The sequence below is a fragment of the Rhinatrema bivittatum genome, chromosome 8 (genome assembly GCF_901001135.1).
Source record: "Rhinatrema bivittatum chromosome 8, aRhiBiv1.1, whole genome shotgun sequence".
Classification (NCBI taxonomy): domain Eukaryota; kingdom Metazoa; phylum Chordata; class Amphibia; order Gymnophiona; family Rhinatrematidae; genus Rhinatrema; species Rhinatrema bivittatum.
Genome location: NC_042622.1, coordinates 143,512,926 through 143,527,990, shown reverse-complemented (window position 1 = coordinate 143,527,990; position 15,065 = coordinate 143,512,926). Strand labels below are relative to the sequence as shown.

The window sequence follows — 15,065 nt, the reverse complement described above, 5'->3', positions numbered from 1 at the left end:
ATAAGCTACATCCTGCCACCAGTTCCCTGACCACAGAGCTTGGAGCTCTCTCTCTCTTCCTTGCAAGGGTCTTGAGCTCAACAGCACCAGTCCCAGGAAGCCAAGCTGGGATTGGAACCCGGGCCTCCTAAACTCTGCAGCACTCCCAGGAGCTTTGAACAGAACCCACACTTCCTACTTAGCAGTGCAAAATCAAAACACTGTCAGTCTGCAACATAACCCACCCACATTCATCAAAAGGAGCAAAACAATCTACAAAAATGCCTGATGTTATTTCTGTAGTGTTAAAAGGCCAACATTGAACCTGGCAGGTGTCAAGATGTCAGCAAGGTTCAAGAAACACTTCCTATTTATTTAATTATTCATTTGATTCTAAAACCTTTTCTATCCACAGCTCCATCTAGTTACAGTGACCCTTTCATCATAACGTTCTTTTTAAAACCCTTTGGCCTAATACAATGAGATCATACTCAATTCCCTCCCCTCACCAGAAAATGAAATTCTTGAACACCATCCATTATGGCAAACCAAGTCCTAGTATACTAACTCATTTGTTAAAGAAAGGGACACCCACTGTGCTCAGTACATTTTTTTTCCTCTTAAATAATTAAGACTGTCTACTCCGGTAATCTGGGCAGACTCCAGACTACAAGACCTGCCCTCGGATTTAGCCAAGACAGCACTTTGCTGGAGCCTCCTCTGATATTTGCAGCCCCTCTACGCGCTCTGCATTTTGCTGGAAGCTCTGGCTTCAGCCCCTGGCTTAGTCCTGCAGAGCCAGTCTCACCATCAGCTGTTTAACACATGCTGTGCTTTTTTTCAGGTCCCTGTGTGCCAATGATATGCTTGGGGTAAACACCAGCTGCCTATCTGACTGGATTGTTCCAGGTGCCCCCAGAAAAGGGTGTTTGCATTCCCTAATCAATCCCGCATTTTCTGCTAAAATCCTCGCTCCAACTACCTGCTATAACGGGCATGCTGTAGGAGCAAGGAACTTATGTGGATGGGGTAGAATTTGGTGGGGAAAAGATTGTTAAGGTGAAGCTATTGGATGAGACCCTGCCAAGAACTCTCACAGTCATAACCAAGATTTTCAGGGAATTTACTGGAAATTCAAAACAATAAGTCTAGCTATGGAAGGTTACAACCTTCAGCAGAATATAGAGCTTAAAAATAGCACATAACCAATGTTATTCATAGCTGATCAGGAGGATAAAAGAAGGAATTTTGAAATACACTGACTTCCCACCACCTCTAAAGTAGCAGAGCCAGGGATGAGCACAGAGGCGCAGGGAGATAGTGTTATATACCACAGCTATGAGCGCAGAGGCGCAGGGAGATAGTGTTATATACCATAGCTATGAGCGCAGAGGCGCAGGGAGATAGTGTTATATACCACAGCTATGAGCGCAGAGGCGCAGGGAGATAGTGTTATATACCACAGCTATGAGCGCACAGGCGCAGGGAGACAGTGTTATATACCACAGCTATGAGCGCACAGGCGCAGGGAGACAGTGTTATATACCACAGCTATGAGCGCAGAGGCGCAGGGAGATAGTGTTATATACCACAGCTATGAGCGCAGAGGCGCAGGGAGATAGTGTTATATACCATAGCTATGAGCGCACAGGCGCAGGGAGACAGTGTTATATACCACAGCTATGAGCGCAGAGGCGCAGGGAGATAGTGTTATATACCATAGCTATGAGCGCAGAGGCGCAGGGAGATAGTGTTATATACCACAGCTATGAGCGCACAGGCGCAGAGAGACAGTGTTATATACCATAGCTATGAGCGCAGAGGCGCAGGAAGATAGTGTTATATACCATAGCTATGAGCGCAGAGGCGCAGGGAGATAGTGTTATATACCACAGCTATGAGCGCAGAGGCGCAGGGAGATAGTGTTATATACCACAGCTATGAGCGCAGAGGCGCAGGGAGATAGTGTTATATACCATAGCTATGAGCGCAGAGGCGCAGGGAGATAGTGTTATATACCATAGCTATGAGCGCAGAGGCGCAGGGAGATACCATAGCTATGAGCGCAGAGGCGCAGGGAGATACTGTTATATACCACAGCTATGAGCGCAGAGGCGAAGGGAGATAGTGTTATATACCACAGCTATGAGCGCAGAGGCGCAGGGAGATAGTGTTATATACCACAGCTATGAGCGCAGAGGCGCAGGGAGATAGTGTTATATACCACAGCTATGAGCGCAGAGGCGCAGGGAGACAGTGTTATATACCATAGCTATGAGCGCAGAGGCGCAGGGAGATAGTGTTACATACCATAGCTATGAGCGCAGAGGCGCAGGGAGATACCACAGCTATGAGCGCAGAGGCGCAGGGAGATACTGTTATATACCACAGCTATGAGCGCAGAGGCGCAGGGAGATACTGTTATATACCACAGCTATGAGCGCAGAGGCGAAGGGAGATAGTGTTATATACCACAGCTATGAGCGCAGAGGCGCAGGGAGATAGTGTTATATACCACAGCTATGAGCGCAGAGGCGCAGGGAGATAGTGTTATATACCACAGCTATGAGCGCACAGGCGCAGGGAGACAGTGTTATATACCATAGCTATGAGCGCAGAGGCGCAGGGAGATAGTGTTACATACCATAGCTATGAGCGCAGAGGCGCAGGGAGATACCACAGCTATGAGCGCAGAGGCGCAGGGAGATAGTGTTATATACCACAGCTATGAGCGCAGAGGCGCAGGGAGATAGTGTTATATACCACAGCTATGAGCGCACAGGCGCAGGGAGATAGTGTTATATACCATAGCTATGAGCGCAGAGGCGCAGGGAGATAGTGTTACATACCACAGCTATGAGCGCAGAGGCGCAGGGAGATAGTGTTACATACCACAGCTATGAGCGCACAGGCGCAGGGAGACAGTGTTATATACCATAGCTATGAGCGCAGAGGCGCAGGGAGATAGTGTTACATACCACAGCTATGAGCGCAGAGGCGCAGGGAGATAGTGTTACATACCACAGCTATGAGCGCAGAGGCGCAGGGAGATACCATAGCTATGAGCGCAGAGGCGCAGGGAGATAGTGTTACATACCACAGCTATGAGCGCAGAGGCGCAGGGAGATAGTGTTACATACCACAGCTATGAGCGCAGAGGCGTAGGGAGATAGTGTTACATACCACAGCTATGAGCGCAGAGGCGCAGGGAGATAGTGTTACATACCACAGCTATGAGCGCAGAGGCGCAGGGAGATAGTGTTATATACCACAGCTATGAGCGCAGAGGCGCAGGGAGATAGTGTTATATACCACAGCTATGAGCGCAGAGGCGCAGGGAGATAGTGTTACATACCACAGCTATGAGCGCAGAGGCGCAGGGAGATAGTGTTACATACCACAGCTATGAGCGCAGAGGCGCAGGGAGATAGTGTTATATACCACAGCTATGAGCGCAGAGGCGCAGGGAGATAGTGTTACATACCACAGCTATGAGCGCAGAGGCGCAGGGAGATACTGTTATATACCATAGCTAGGGGCCGGTGCAATATAGTGCGCCCAGCCTAGTGCACAGGTTTATGCACAGTTTGGATGCACTAGACTAGCACCCCATGCAATAAGGAGATTAGCGCATCCAAAATGCTTGCTCAAACAAATGCATAGCTGACAGCACCCATCCCATGTAAATTCCATGTAGATGAGGCTATTAGCTATTACACCCCCGATGCAGGAAAGCGCCGGGTGCCCAACTCATACTCATACTTTTTAACACGGTAAATTTAAGTCCAGCTCCGGAGGTGGAGTAAAGTCAATTTGCAAGCCAAGGGCTCACGAGAAATTTTTAAAGATACAGACCTCTGGGTTACCATGAGTGTTTCCTCCTACTTAGTATCGTTGTGGTACTTAAATTTTCTGTTTTCAGTAAAGAAAAATAAATGTATATTGGTTTGATTTAAAAAAAAAAAAAAAAAATTCTCATTGCACAATTTAGACATCCATAGCAAGGGGTGCTTATTAATATAAAACACTTCAGCAATCTCAGAAAAAAAAATAAAATCAGCCTGAAGAAGCAGATAAAAACGGATGCTCGTATTGAGCGCCCGTTGCAATTGAGCTCTACAGACGCACAATTCTCCCCTAGCGTGCCCTTGTTTGCACATCCCTTCATTTAAATACTGCATCGGGTGTCCAGGGGATCTCGCTGCTCAGCATTCGTCTTACTGCATCGTTCCCCTAGCGGGAAGAACTTGGAATTGAAGCCCTGCGCAGTCAGTCCCCAACCCTTCCTACTCCTCTCCCAGGATTCCAGACAGAAAGACGCACAAGCCCCCTAGCCTGCCACACCCACCTTGCTTTTGTCCCCTGGCAGCTCCAGAGATGTGTGCCACAATACCCCAAGGAAGATAGGTTGAAACACAGCCTCCCAGAGAGCATGAAGGCCAACAACATTTCCAGAAAATCCCCTGAAAATCTCCCTTTGTAGCTATGCAAGCACTCGGGAGGATCTCGGTCAACAGCACCCCTGTAACAATCCTTTCTACCCCACTCACATCACTTCCTCCCTCCTACAGAACACTGCTCCAGGGCAAAACCTTTCTAGAGAAAAACATCATTTCCTCCAGCGTGTCCTGGGGGAGCCAATACAGATCAAGGTCAACAGGTCAGATCTGGTTACTAAACGCTAAAATGAATCTTAATTAACAGAGCCCTAGTAACCTCAACTGGGGAACATAAAGTGAAACAGAGATGATTTTCTAATCTCCCCAGACAGAAGTGATTTTCTACCAGGCCCCAGCCTGGAACCTCTGCCACATCTTGCTGCAAGTCCTACCTGGAGCACGGGGAGGGTGCAAAAGGACTCGGAAAACTTATTCCTTTAAAACTCAGAGGGTGGGAGGGAATTTCTTATGTTCTAGGTACAACAGACAATTAAGCTGAGAGCCGGGGCAGCTTCTGTCTGCACGTGTAGCCATTGGCCCTACGGGAGCGTGGCTTCCAACTAATTAGCGCCCTCCACGTGGGGACACATTGGCAGGTGAAGAAGATGGAGTTCAACATTTTCCAATTTTTGCTTATTTTAGGGTAGTTTTTGTTCGGTCAGGCACGCACAAGGTTTTTCCCATTTCATTTCCAATTCCGGCTTAAACCAGCCAACGTCGAGAATGAATTTAATAAATCGCACACTCAGTGCTGCTCACCTTCCATGGTGGTTTCTTCTGTCACCGATCCAGGAGAGAAAAGGCCACCGGGGAAGAAAAGAAAAAAGAGATATAGTTAATAAATCAAAAAGTAGCACGGGGAATGGGCAAGCGTGAAAAAGGCCCCAAAGCAACGCCGGTCAGAAACACATCCTACGGCTGAGCATCCGCTGAAATCTTCCTCTCGATATCACAGCCTACTCCGGCCTGGCCCAAATTTTAAATCCCAGGCAGCTTTAGTTAGAATGGGCAAACAAAACCCCACTAATAGCTGCTGCAATGTAAAAAAAAAAAAAAAAAAAACTTTCTAAAAGCAAAATTAGAATCTTTTTAGGTCCCAGGACATTTAGTAAGTGCAATAAACACACGCCAGGGTTCTGCATTAAAAGCATTTCTCTGAGGCCCAGGTGTACCTGGAAATCTTTTTAAAGCAGGTCCCACCATGTGTTCGTGCTTACACAAAACCCAGCCTTTCTGAGAGATTGGAAAAAAAGATAAATGCCAAGTGGAAGGTTCCCTCCGGCGATAAAAGCCACTTGAGGGAAGCGATCACTACAGGCGAGACCACCTCATGCCCACTCGCTTCGCCCTTTTACAAACTCCCTCTGGTCACCCCTGGGAGAAAGTGGCATCAGAAGCCTGGGCCATGTTTAGGCTGTGAGTCGGGAATATTCCAGGGGCAGAACCCAGCCCGGGATTCGGGATGCCAGTTCCCCCTGCAGGATGCCCTGTTTCCCTGCCTAGCGCCTGGAAAGGCAGGGGATGCTGGGAGCTAGAGGGCAGCAGGGAAGAGCTACAAGCTGCAGGCACAAGCAACATAAGCAAATACCTAGGTCACCAGGTTCTGAAGGCACCCAAAACCTGGGACTCTCTCTGGCTACTTCTTGATTTCTGGGGGCAAAATCCCTCACCCTCATCCCAGTCTTCTGCCCATGGGCACTATAATCTTAAATCCAGCCCTGACAATGACAGCATTCCCTCCCCCTTCGCAACAGAGAGGAGAGTGAGGGGGAGCAGGTTCTCTCTCTGGAAGGCGCCCCAGGGAGGTGCCCGGAGCAAGCTCCTGTCAATCCGCTTAAGAGGAGCTGCCGGGATCGATTTCATGGAAGCATCTGATCTGGTAAAAAAAAAAAAAAAAAAAAAAACCAACCACCACACCCCACAGTGTAAGTCGCCGCCTGGACTGACCTGCCCTGGTTATTACTGCCTCTTAGAATCAGCAGCGTGGAAGAGAATAGCACAGCCAGAATGGCCTGAGGGAGGATAAGAAGTTAGGGAAAGGGGACACATTTTTGTACGATTTATGGTTTAGCTGCTTTGCAACCCCTGGGCCTGCGGATGCCCTGGACAGGCTGCATTTTAACACTATTAGCACTCCTCTGGTGGCATCACTAAATCCTCCTCTGACATTTCTGTGGCTGGCCCTGGTGTGTATGGGCATCAGGCAAAAGTAACAGTGTTAGAACAGGGGAGGAAGGCTCCTCCTGCCAGGGGCCAAGTTTCTAATTACCTCCTGGGACTGGCTTCTTATAAGGAACTCCATCTTATATCAGAGCCAGGTAAGGAAATAAGAGAGGTGGAAATGAGACATGAGTTCTAATCCTTGGCTCTGTCACTGTGTGTGACCCTGGATGTGATATTACTTCTCTGTGCCTTAGGGATAGTCCCCAACTCTATCACCGATTCTGTGCATGTGCATGTAAATGTGACCCTGGGGACAGTCATTTCATCCCCATGCGCTTCAGTTCTAGTCCCCAGCTCTGTTGCTGATTTTGTTTGTGGGTAACCTCTACTCCAGGTGAGTCACTTTATGCCCCTGTGGCTCAATTCTAAGCCCCTGTCCCGTCACTTGTTCTGTGTGTGACTTCCACTCCAGGTGAGTCAGGTTGCCTCACTGTATCTGGGTGCTCAACAGTCACTAGGAAATAACAGCCTGTCAGCTCCTCGCCTTTAAATGCCTTCATGGAGACCCATTGTCCAGATGCTGCTGGCAGGGACAGGCTACCTCCTGGGGAATTGGTGTAGTGTTAGGTGCAATTCATTATCCCCTTGCAGAAATCTCTCCCCTGCACAACCTGCCCCATTGTTTCCTGCAAGCAGACTGTGCACATTCCTTACCTTTCAAAGTCGAGTCTCTCTGGCAATGTTTCCTCCTCAAAGTCTCTTCCCATCAGATTTTCACACACACACACACATTTCTTTCTCTCTCCTTGCCCAGTTCTGGAGGGCCCTTATAATGCACAACTCAATGGCAGGATTTATCTTTCCCACTAAGGCAAGCCAAAGGTGATATGGGGGGAAGAGGCTAAGAGAGAGCCAGACAGAGGAAGAAAGAGGGACGGGGGAGAAAAGATGACCTAAAGAGGAGATAGAGAGAAAATGGGAGAAAGAAAGGGTAGGGAAGAGATAGCCAAAGGAGGGGAGTGAGTGTCAGTCCTCCTAGAAATCTGAGTGCAAGAGCTGGGACAGGCCTGTGAAGCCAGAGCCTTGACCTTCCCTGTCTGTCTCAGGTTCTTGCCTATCTCATGTTCTGGCTCCTCTCTCTGCTTGCTGCGATAACAGTTTTCATATATAGCCAGCTGTATTTGTTCAGTTAGAAAAATGGTGTTTTGTGTACCTGTCACCAGCTCAGACAACTAATATTGGCAAAGGGAACTGTTCCATGGAGCAGAGATTCCAGACAGCAGAACTGAGTTCTGCTGCAAGAAGCCTGGGGCCAGGTGGGTTGGGGGAGAAAGCCTGTCTAGTGCCCTGCAAACTTCACAGCTGCTTTCACGGTTCCAGACAGCGAGTCTGCGCTCGTCCGTCCAAAAGTCATCCTGGGAGTATTCCTGCACTCTCAACGGAGAGAGAGATCCCACCCGGCGCCTGTCCTCTTTCCGTTCAATCGAAGCCAACGAGCCGCACAAACAAGATGCCCTGCTCATGCCCCATGTCTCTTTCGCCAGATCCCACCTGAGACACTTGGTGCTCTGCAGCCCATCGCTTTTTTCAATTCAGGGCTGCAGACTCCCAAAGAACTCTGCTGCTCTCAGTACTGCCACCAACCAAGGTTGGCAAACAAGGATAGCTAATATTGACGTCAAGAGACCAAGGTCAAGCAGCAAGTGCTGCAAAACATAATATCTATGAAGAGGGACCCCCCCTTACCTACCACCTCTTCCCTCTTCAAAAAACCCTCAAAGAAACCCAACAAAGTGGTACCATGGACAGTGACCAGTTCCTCCCAGCAAGGTACCATGGACAGCGACACATAAACACACCATAGGTACCATGCGAGTACTAAGAGCACTAGCAGAAAATTTGAAAAACTACATCTGCCCACCATATCCTGGTTTATGAGGGAGGTTCATTTTGTCATGGTATGTGCAAAACTAATCTACATGAAGACAAGATCCCTGGAGATAACATGCACAGAAACAGAGTAACCAACCCCCACATTTTGATATTTTGGACAGCAGCTGAGTTTCCCCCACAAACACTTAGGGGCTGAAGCAATAAATCTGGGCAGAAAACGGGTGCTCAGTGTTGAGCACCCGCTATGCTAGCGCATGCCCAGGCACATCTCCTGGGTGCACGATCAAATATTTAAAAGAGGGGTCGCGCTAAAAAGGCACTAGGGAAAATTGTGCATCCCTAGCACCTGACCGTGGCACTTTTTTTTTTTTTTTAACATTCTGGTCCTTTTTGTTCCTCCGACTTAATATTGCCACGATATTAAGTCGGAGGAAATTCAGAAAAGCAGTATTTTCTGCTTTTCTGTACACTTTTTGGGCTGCTCAGAAATTAACGCCTGCTCTGGGCAGGTGTTAATTTCTGAGGGTAAAAATGTGCGCATCGGGCACACACTTTTTTTTCAGTTAGGGGAGAATAGCTAATAGCCTCATCAACATGCATTTGCATGTGATGAGCGCTAGTAGTTTCACGGGGGGGGGTGTTGGACGCGCGTTTTGGACTCACTAATCCCCTTATAGAATAAGGCGTTGTGGACGTGCGTCCAAAACCTACGTCCGACCGTGGGTTAAACAGTGCGCTCAGCTGAGCGCACTGTATTGCATCGGCCCCTTTATTTGAAAATGAACTGAAGTCCCATCAACAGGTTCCATGGAGAGAAGCAGCTTCCTAACAGGCAGGTCCTATGGATAGCAATCACGCATCCTTCTCCCCGCCTTCATTGCTGTGCTCCCCCTCTCCCCTCTCCCCTCAGATAAGGGCATGCACACACACACACACACACACACACATACACACACACACACACACACGCACACACACACACACATACACACATGTACTTTCCTGCCCTCCACTGCAGCTTATTCCCTTTGGACAGAGGGCTCCTAAACTAGCCTGATCTCCTCATTACTATTTATGAGGCGGGAAGGTACAAGAGCCTTAAATCAGAACCTCCAGCGTGTCCCAGATGGCAGAAGATGGACCGCTGCTCCTACGCATCCCCAGGGAGAGAGGAATTATCGTCTGCATTTCACTGCTTTCCTTTCACAGGGGACCAGTGACAGGAGAGAGAGAATGAGATGGAACACTGTCCCCCGCCCCAAGACACATGAGAGATGGTCCCTCCCTCCGCTTTACCCAGGCTGCCGCCTTCAAATGGCAGCAAGAGGAAGGTGGTGTTTAAATGGGGAAAAGAGGAAAACAAACAAGAACCCTGAAGGACGGGGCCAGAGAAGGGATGACAAGCCGAAATGAAGAATTCTCCTCCCCTGAAGGAAGGGAGTAGTGTCAGTGGGTGCATGCATACCATGTGCTAGTGCGGTGCCTGTACAACAGCGTGTTCATTATGTAGGGTTGTAGTAGCATGTGAGGGCTCGTGCTTATTTGCCGTGCAACATGTGTGTGGTGGGGGTGGGGGTGGGGTTTAGTGATATGACTGTGTATGAGTCTGTGAGCATGTGGGAGAGAACACACATCGTCTGAGTGAACATACATACAGATCTGCTTTCACATCTGTGCAGCTATGCATTCGTGATATATGTGTTTACCTAACTAAGCATGTGCTCCCTTAAGACCTCTCCTGCTTGAAAGGGCAATCAGCACTGCAAATGACTACCCTGCCAGCAGGAGGCAGATACATTTTCATTGTGAGAAATTATCATAAAGACAGGAAAGGTGGGTCTAAACGGGCCACACTGGCTTCCCATCGCTCCAGGAACCTTTTAAAAATAAACCCTAAATCCAGCCATCCAGAATTTAAACACTCTCGGCTGATTCTTAACAATCTTTTAATGCGATAATTCTCCATCATACCTCATTACGCATTAATGCAATTAGATGCTAATTATATTACACACACACACACATATTCTTAAACATTGATATTATTAGAAAAATATCAGTCAGCTTTTGGTTGGCAGATTTGGTTTTTGAGTAGCAATGCATCAGCATGTAAGAGGCAGGAGGGTTAAGAGGAGAAAAGGGAGCAGATGAATGTACAGAGCAGCAACGGCAGTAAATATGGATACCTGGCCATCATGAGCAACAATGGTTTGCAGAGTGCCTTTCCTCTAAACAGGACCTCTATACGCTTTATGTGCATGGACAGGAAATCCCTGCCTACTTCCCCTTCGTGCTGTGACACTGCAGTTCTAGCTTGATCTCTAGTTTTACCCCCTTTGCCCCATGGTTAGGAGAACTCTGAGTTTGTTCCATGCTTTCTTGCATTCTGATACTTTTTTTTTTGGTCCTCCCCTGGAAGACTGTTTCACACTGTACCGCCCTCTCTGTGAAAACATATTTTCTTATGTTATCCCTGTTCAGCTTCATACAAAAGTAACCCCATGTTCTAGAACTGGGCATAAGAAAGCCCGGGACTCCCCAAGTGTCAAAGAGACAATAAAAACATATTTCTGAGTTCTTCCTCTTACTGGGTCTCTCCTACACAACATCTGAAACCTTCCATCACTTCTTCAATACAGGACTTCTCCCCTTCCGCCCCTTCTCTGCAAACCTGCCAGGCAGGCAGCTTGGCCTAAAATGGAACACAACAGCAATTTCAAGAGATGACGAAATATGAGGTCAAAACCATCAAAATGGGAAGAAATTCCAGAGAGAGGAAACACCCCTGCCCCACTCCCTCTATTGTGAGGAACTTTAAACACCACACAAGCCATAAAAGGCTGGGGGAAACCATTTTGGTGGCATTTTCTCCATTGAGATTATATTCCCTGACATTTTGTATTAAGATCTCCTTAAGAAGCTCGCTGGATAACCAAAGCTGCAGACCTGAACTATTCTCTTTTTTCCTGAAAGCAATCTTTACCAAGGAATCAGCAAAAAAGCACACCCACACCCACCACCAGTACCACTACCCCCAGCCCCCACCAGTCAACAGCAAAGCAGTGGCATGCAGAGGGGATCTGGGGGACCAAGGCCCCCAGGGTTAAGGGGGCCACAGCGGGAGCCTCAGGGCTGGAAGGTCAGCGCAAACATGCCCAAGTCTCATACATCAGGAGGGGATCTCCCGCTGTGACCCCCTCCTCTCATGCACTGAAACCACGGTGGCACAGTGATGACCAGCCTATGGGGGTCTCCACGCCCCTGCTGGCAGTAAACCGCGGCAGCACGGTGATGACGTGCCTACGGGGTCTCCACCCCTCAGGTTGAAGAAAATCATGGCAATACTAAAGGAGTGAAAGGACCAAGGCAAGTAGTGAAAGGGAAGGGAAGGGAGGGGGAGTGAGAATGTTATCACTCCCTGGTCTCCTCTCCTCTTGCCTTCCTTCCATTCCCCTTATTAATGAGAAGGGAGGGGAAGAGAGAACAACTGAGCTGAGTAAAGAATGGAAAGGGGGTGAGAGAGGAGGAGGAAAGGGAGGAGGAGTAAGAGAGAAGGGGGATGAGTAAGAGGGGAGGTGTTGCGATTGGCGGTGGCCGATCCCCTAGACCAGCCGCACTTACCAGCAGCGACAGCCGCGGCAGGGAACCGGCAAACCGGCCCCTGCATCGCAGCTGCTTCAAGGCTCCTCAGGCTGCCGCCGGCGGCGGCAGATGCAGGGCTCCTCGGCGCTCCCCGCGCCGCCATCATCATTGGCAGAACCAGCAGGAGGCTGGCAGCACTGCTCCTGCAGGGACGGCCTCTGTCGGACGCAGGTGCTTGGCTCCTCCCCCCAGTTATAGGAGCCACGGCAGGAAGTCATTCTAAGCTCCCAGGAGTCACTTCCTGTCCAGGACTATTTAAGGAGGCCTTTGAGGGTTCCACAGTGCCTTACAATAGGTCCAGTTTGGTGTGTCTTTTGCCTCGCTTGCCTGCCACCTGCCTTTGACCCTGATTTGGATATTGGACTTTGCCTTGCCTGCCGCCTGCCTTCGACCCTGGACTATCTTGAGCTCTTCCATTCTATCTGCATAGCCACTGCTCCGCTGGCATGACCTCATCACCTGGTTACTGTCCCTGAGGTCCATCTCCCGCCAACGAAGAACTGTGGTTGGCCCTTTAAACATCTTATCGTTGCGGCCCAAGGGTTCACCGATTCATTGAATTGTAACAGATTGCAAGGCCATGGACCCGATGGACCTCTCCGGTCTTGTTAGGAACTGCTATCTGTTGGGTGTATCAATCAGATAGGAGTTAGCAGTCTGTTGTTATTTAGGAGAGTTGTGGGTGGATCCTTGGACCGGTGGCAGATGACCACGCCCCCGGGGGAAGATCCCAAGAGGGACCACCGGTCAGGCTCAGAGTTAGGAGACAGACACACACTAGTTCTTTTATTAGACAGTATACTGAACCACCAGAGGTGGCAGTAGTGAGCTGGAATGCCCGGCTGGGCTGTAGTCCCTCAGATACTGGAACCAGCGATCCCTGGAGGCTAAGCTGTAGAAAAACTGAAATATAGTGAGTAGGCAAGGTATGCAGGGTTCATGGATAGAACCTAATGGTAACACTCACACAATGTCTCATAGAAGCCCAGGAGCTGGAATGTATAGGCCCTCGAGGAGCGAGTACCTGGTTCCAGGGAAAGCTCTGAGAGAGTGATGGTAATTCACAGATGTAGTAGGCAGCGATGACTTCCAGGCAGAAGTGAATTCGGAGCAAGTCTGGGAACGAGGACCCTTGAGGAGCGAGTACCGGTTCCAGACTGTCACCTGAAAAACAAAGGAGAGAGCGAGGCCCCCGAGGAGCAGGTACCCCTGGTAAGTCCGAGGAGGCAGAGTAGCTTGGAATCCGAAGTGAGTCCGTTCCAATATATTCCTTGCTATCTCGATGTGTTAGCAAATTCTTAAGATCTTATATATCCCTCACGGGTGACGTCATCTCAGGGGGACACCCCTGAGGTTCGTGCCATCGCCAGTACTTCAATCGGGGCCACGCCAGGAACATGGCGGGTTGCAGCATCTTGCTGGTCCGGGGACATTGGAGGACTTCGGCAGAAGAATGCCGCGGCAGCCAAACTTCCCGCAGTCGAAGAGGGAGGCGCCAAAGAGGTAAGGAGGGCGGAAAGAGGGCGTCGGGAACCGATGGACACAACAGGTCTCCAGGCTATTCCAGGCCTAGCTTTAAGAATACAGCAGCAGCAGCAATGCCTAGATTCCCTGATGGCATCCCTACAACGTCTCAGCTCCCGGTTAGATGCCTCTGAAATTCCCAGTGGACCACCAGCCGTTCCAACACCTAGCGCCTCTCCCATTCGATTACCAGCCCCTCCCAGGTATGCAGGTGATCCAGGACAACGTTGAGGTTTTCTCAATCAGTGTTCAATGCACTTTTCACTGCAACCAGCACAGTTTCCTTTGGATACATAAAGACCACCTTCATATTTTCATTGTTAGACGGCAAGGCTCTGGCCTGGGCATCCCCACTATGGGAGAGGGGAGATCCAATTCTTCAGGATCTTCAACATTTCCTCCAGGTTTTTAAACGGACCTTTGATGATCCCGGTCGTTTGGTGGCTACAGGGTTAGATATTCTTCATCTACGTCAAGGCGCTCGTACATTATCCGATTACGCCATCGAATTTCGGACAATGGCTACCGAATTAAATTGTTGAGAGGACAGTTTACAGAGTATTTTTTTTGGAAGGGCTAGCCACCCAAATCAAAGATGAGTTGGCTGCTTGAGATCTCCCTGATTCTTTGGATGGTCTGATTGATCTAGATGGCAAAATCAATTGGCATCTTCAGCAATGCTCCAGGGAATTGCGTGGGCCACGTAGACCAATCACTCTGGCACCATCCTTCTCCAGGCCACTGTCAAGTCCCAGCCTACTGCTGCGAGCCTTCAGCCAGAAGAACCTATGCAATTAGGGAGGAGTCCTTTAATGACCGAAGAAAGACGGCATCGCCAAACTCAAGGCTTATGTTTATACTGCGCTGGAAAGGGGCATTTTCTGGCCAATTGTCCTGAGAAAGGGGGAAACCTCAGAGCCTAGAACCAATCAGGGAGATGGTTCTAAGTTTTACTGGCTCTGCTCCCCAGCTTATTCTTCCCGTAACGTTGATTCAGAACCAGCAAGAATTCTCTACCTTGGCTCTTCTGGATTCTGGGGCAGGAGGGAATTTTATTATGAGTAATCTGGTTGAATACCTTGGTTTACCTACTGCACTACGAGAGACACCATTGGTACTTTCTTCTATATCCGGAAATCCACTTCCTGGACGAATCCTTCGGACTACACTTCCGGTGCGCCACAGGACTGGTATACTACATATGGAAAAGATCTCCCTTCATGTCATTGACAAAGCCGTTCATCCAGTCATTCTAGGGATGCCTTGGCTCCAAAAACATTCCCCCATGATCGATTGGGAGACACTTCAGATAACCAAATGGAACTAACAATGTCAACAGCAATGCCTTCTTCCAGTGACACGTCCTCTCACTGTCTGTCTTGCTACCACCTCAGGAGATCTCCCTTTACAATACTCCAGTTATGC

At 49.1% G+C, this 15,065-nt stretch overlaps 1 protein-coding gene across 1 annotated transcript in view; it reads right to left on the bottom strand.

Annotated features, from left to right (window-relative positions):
• The window catches only part of NRXN2 (neurexin 2), a 1,120,399-nt gene that overhangs the window by 1,082,941 nt on the left and 22,393 nt on the right, over nt 1–15,065 (bottom strand). The window contains 1 exon segment of the mRNA XM_029612675.1: nt 5,178–5,195. Within this exon segment, the coding sequence (XP_029468535.1) occupies nt 5,178–5,195 (18 nt within the window).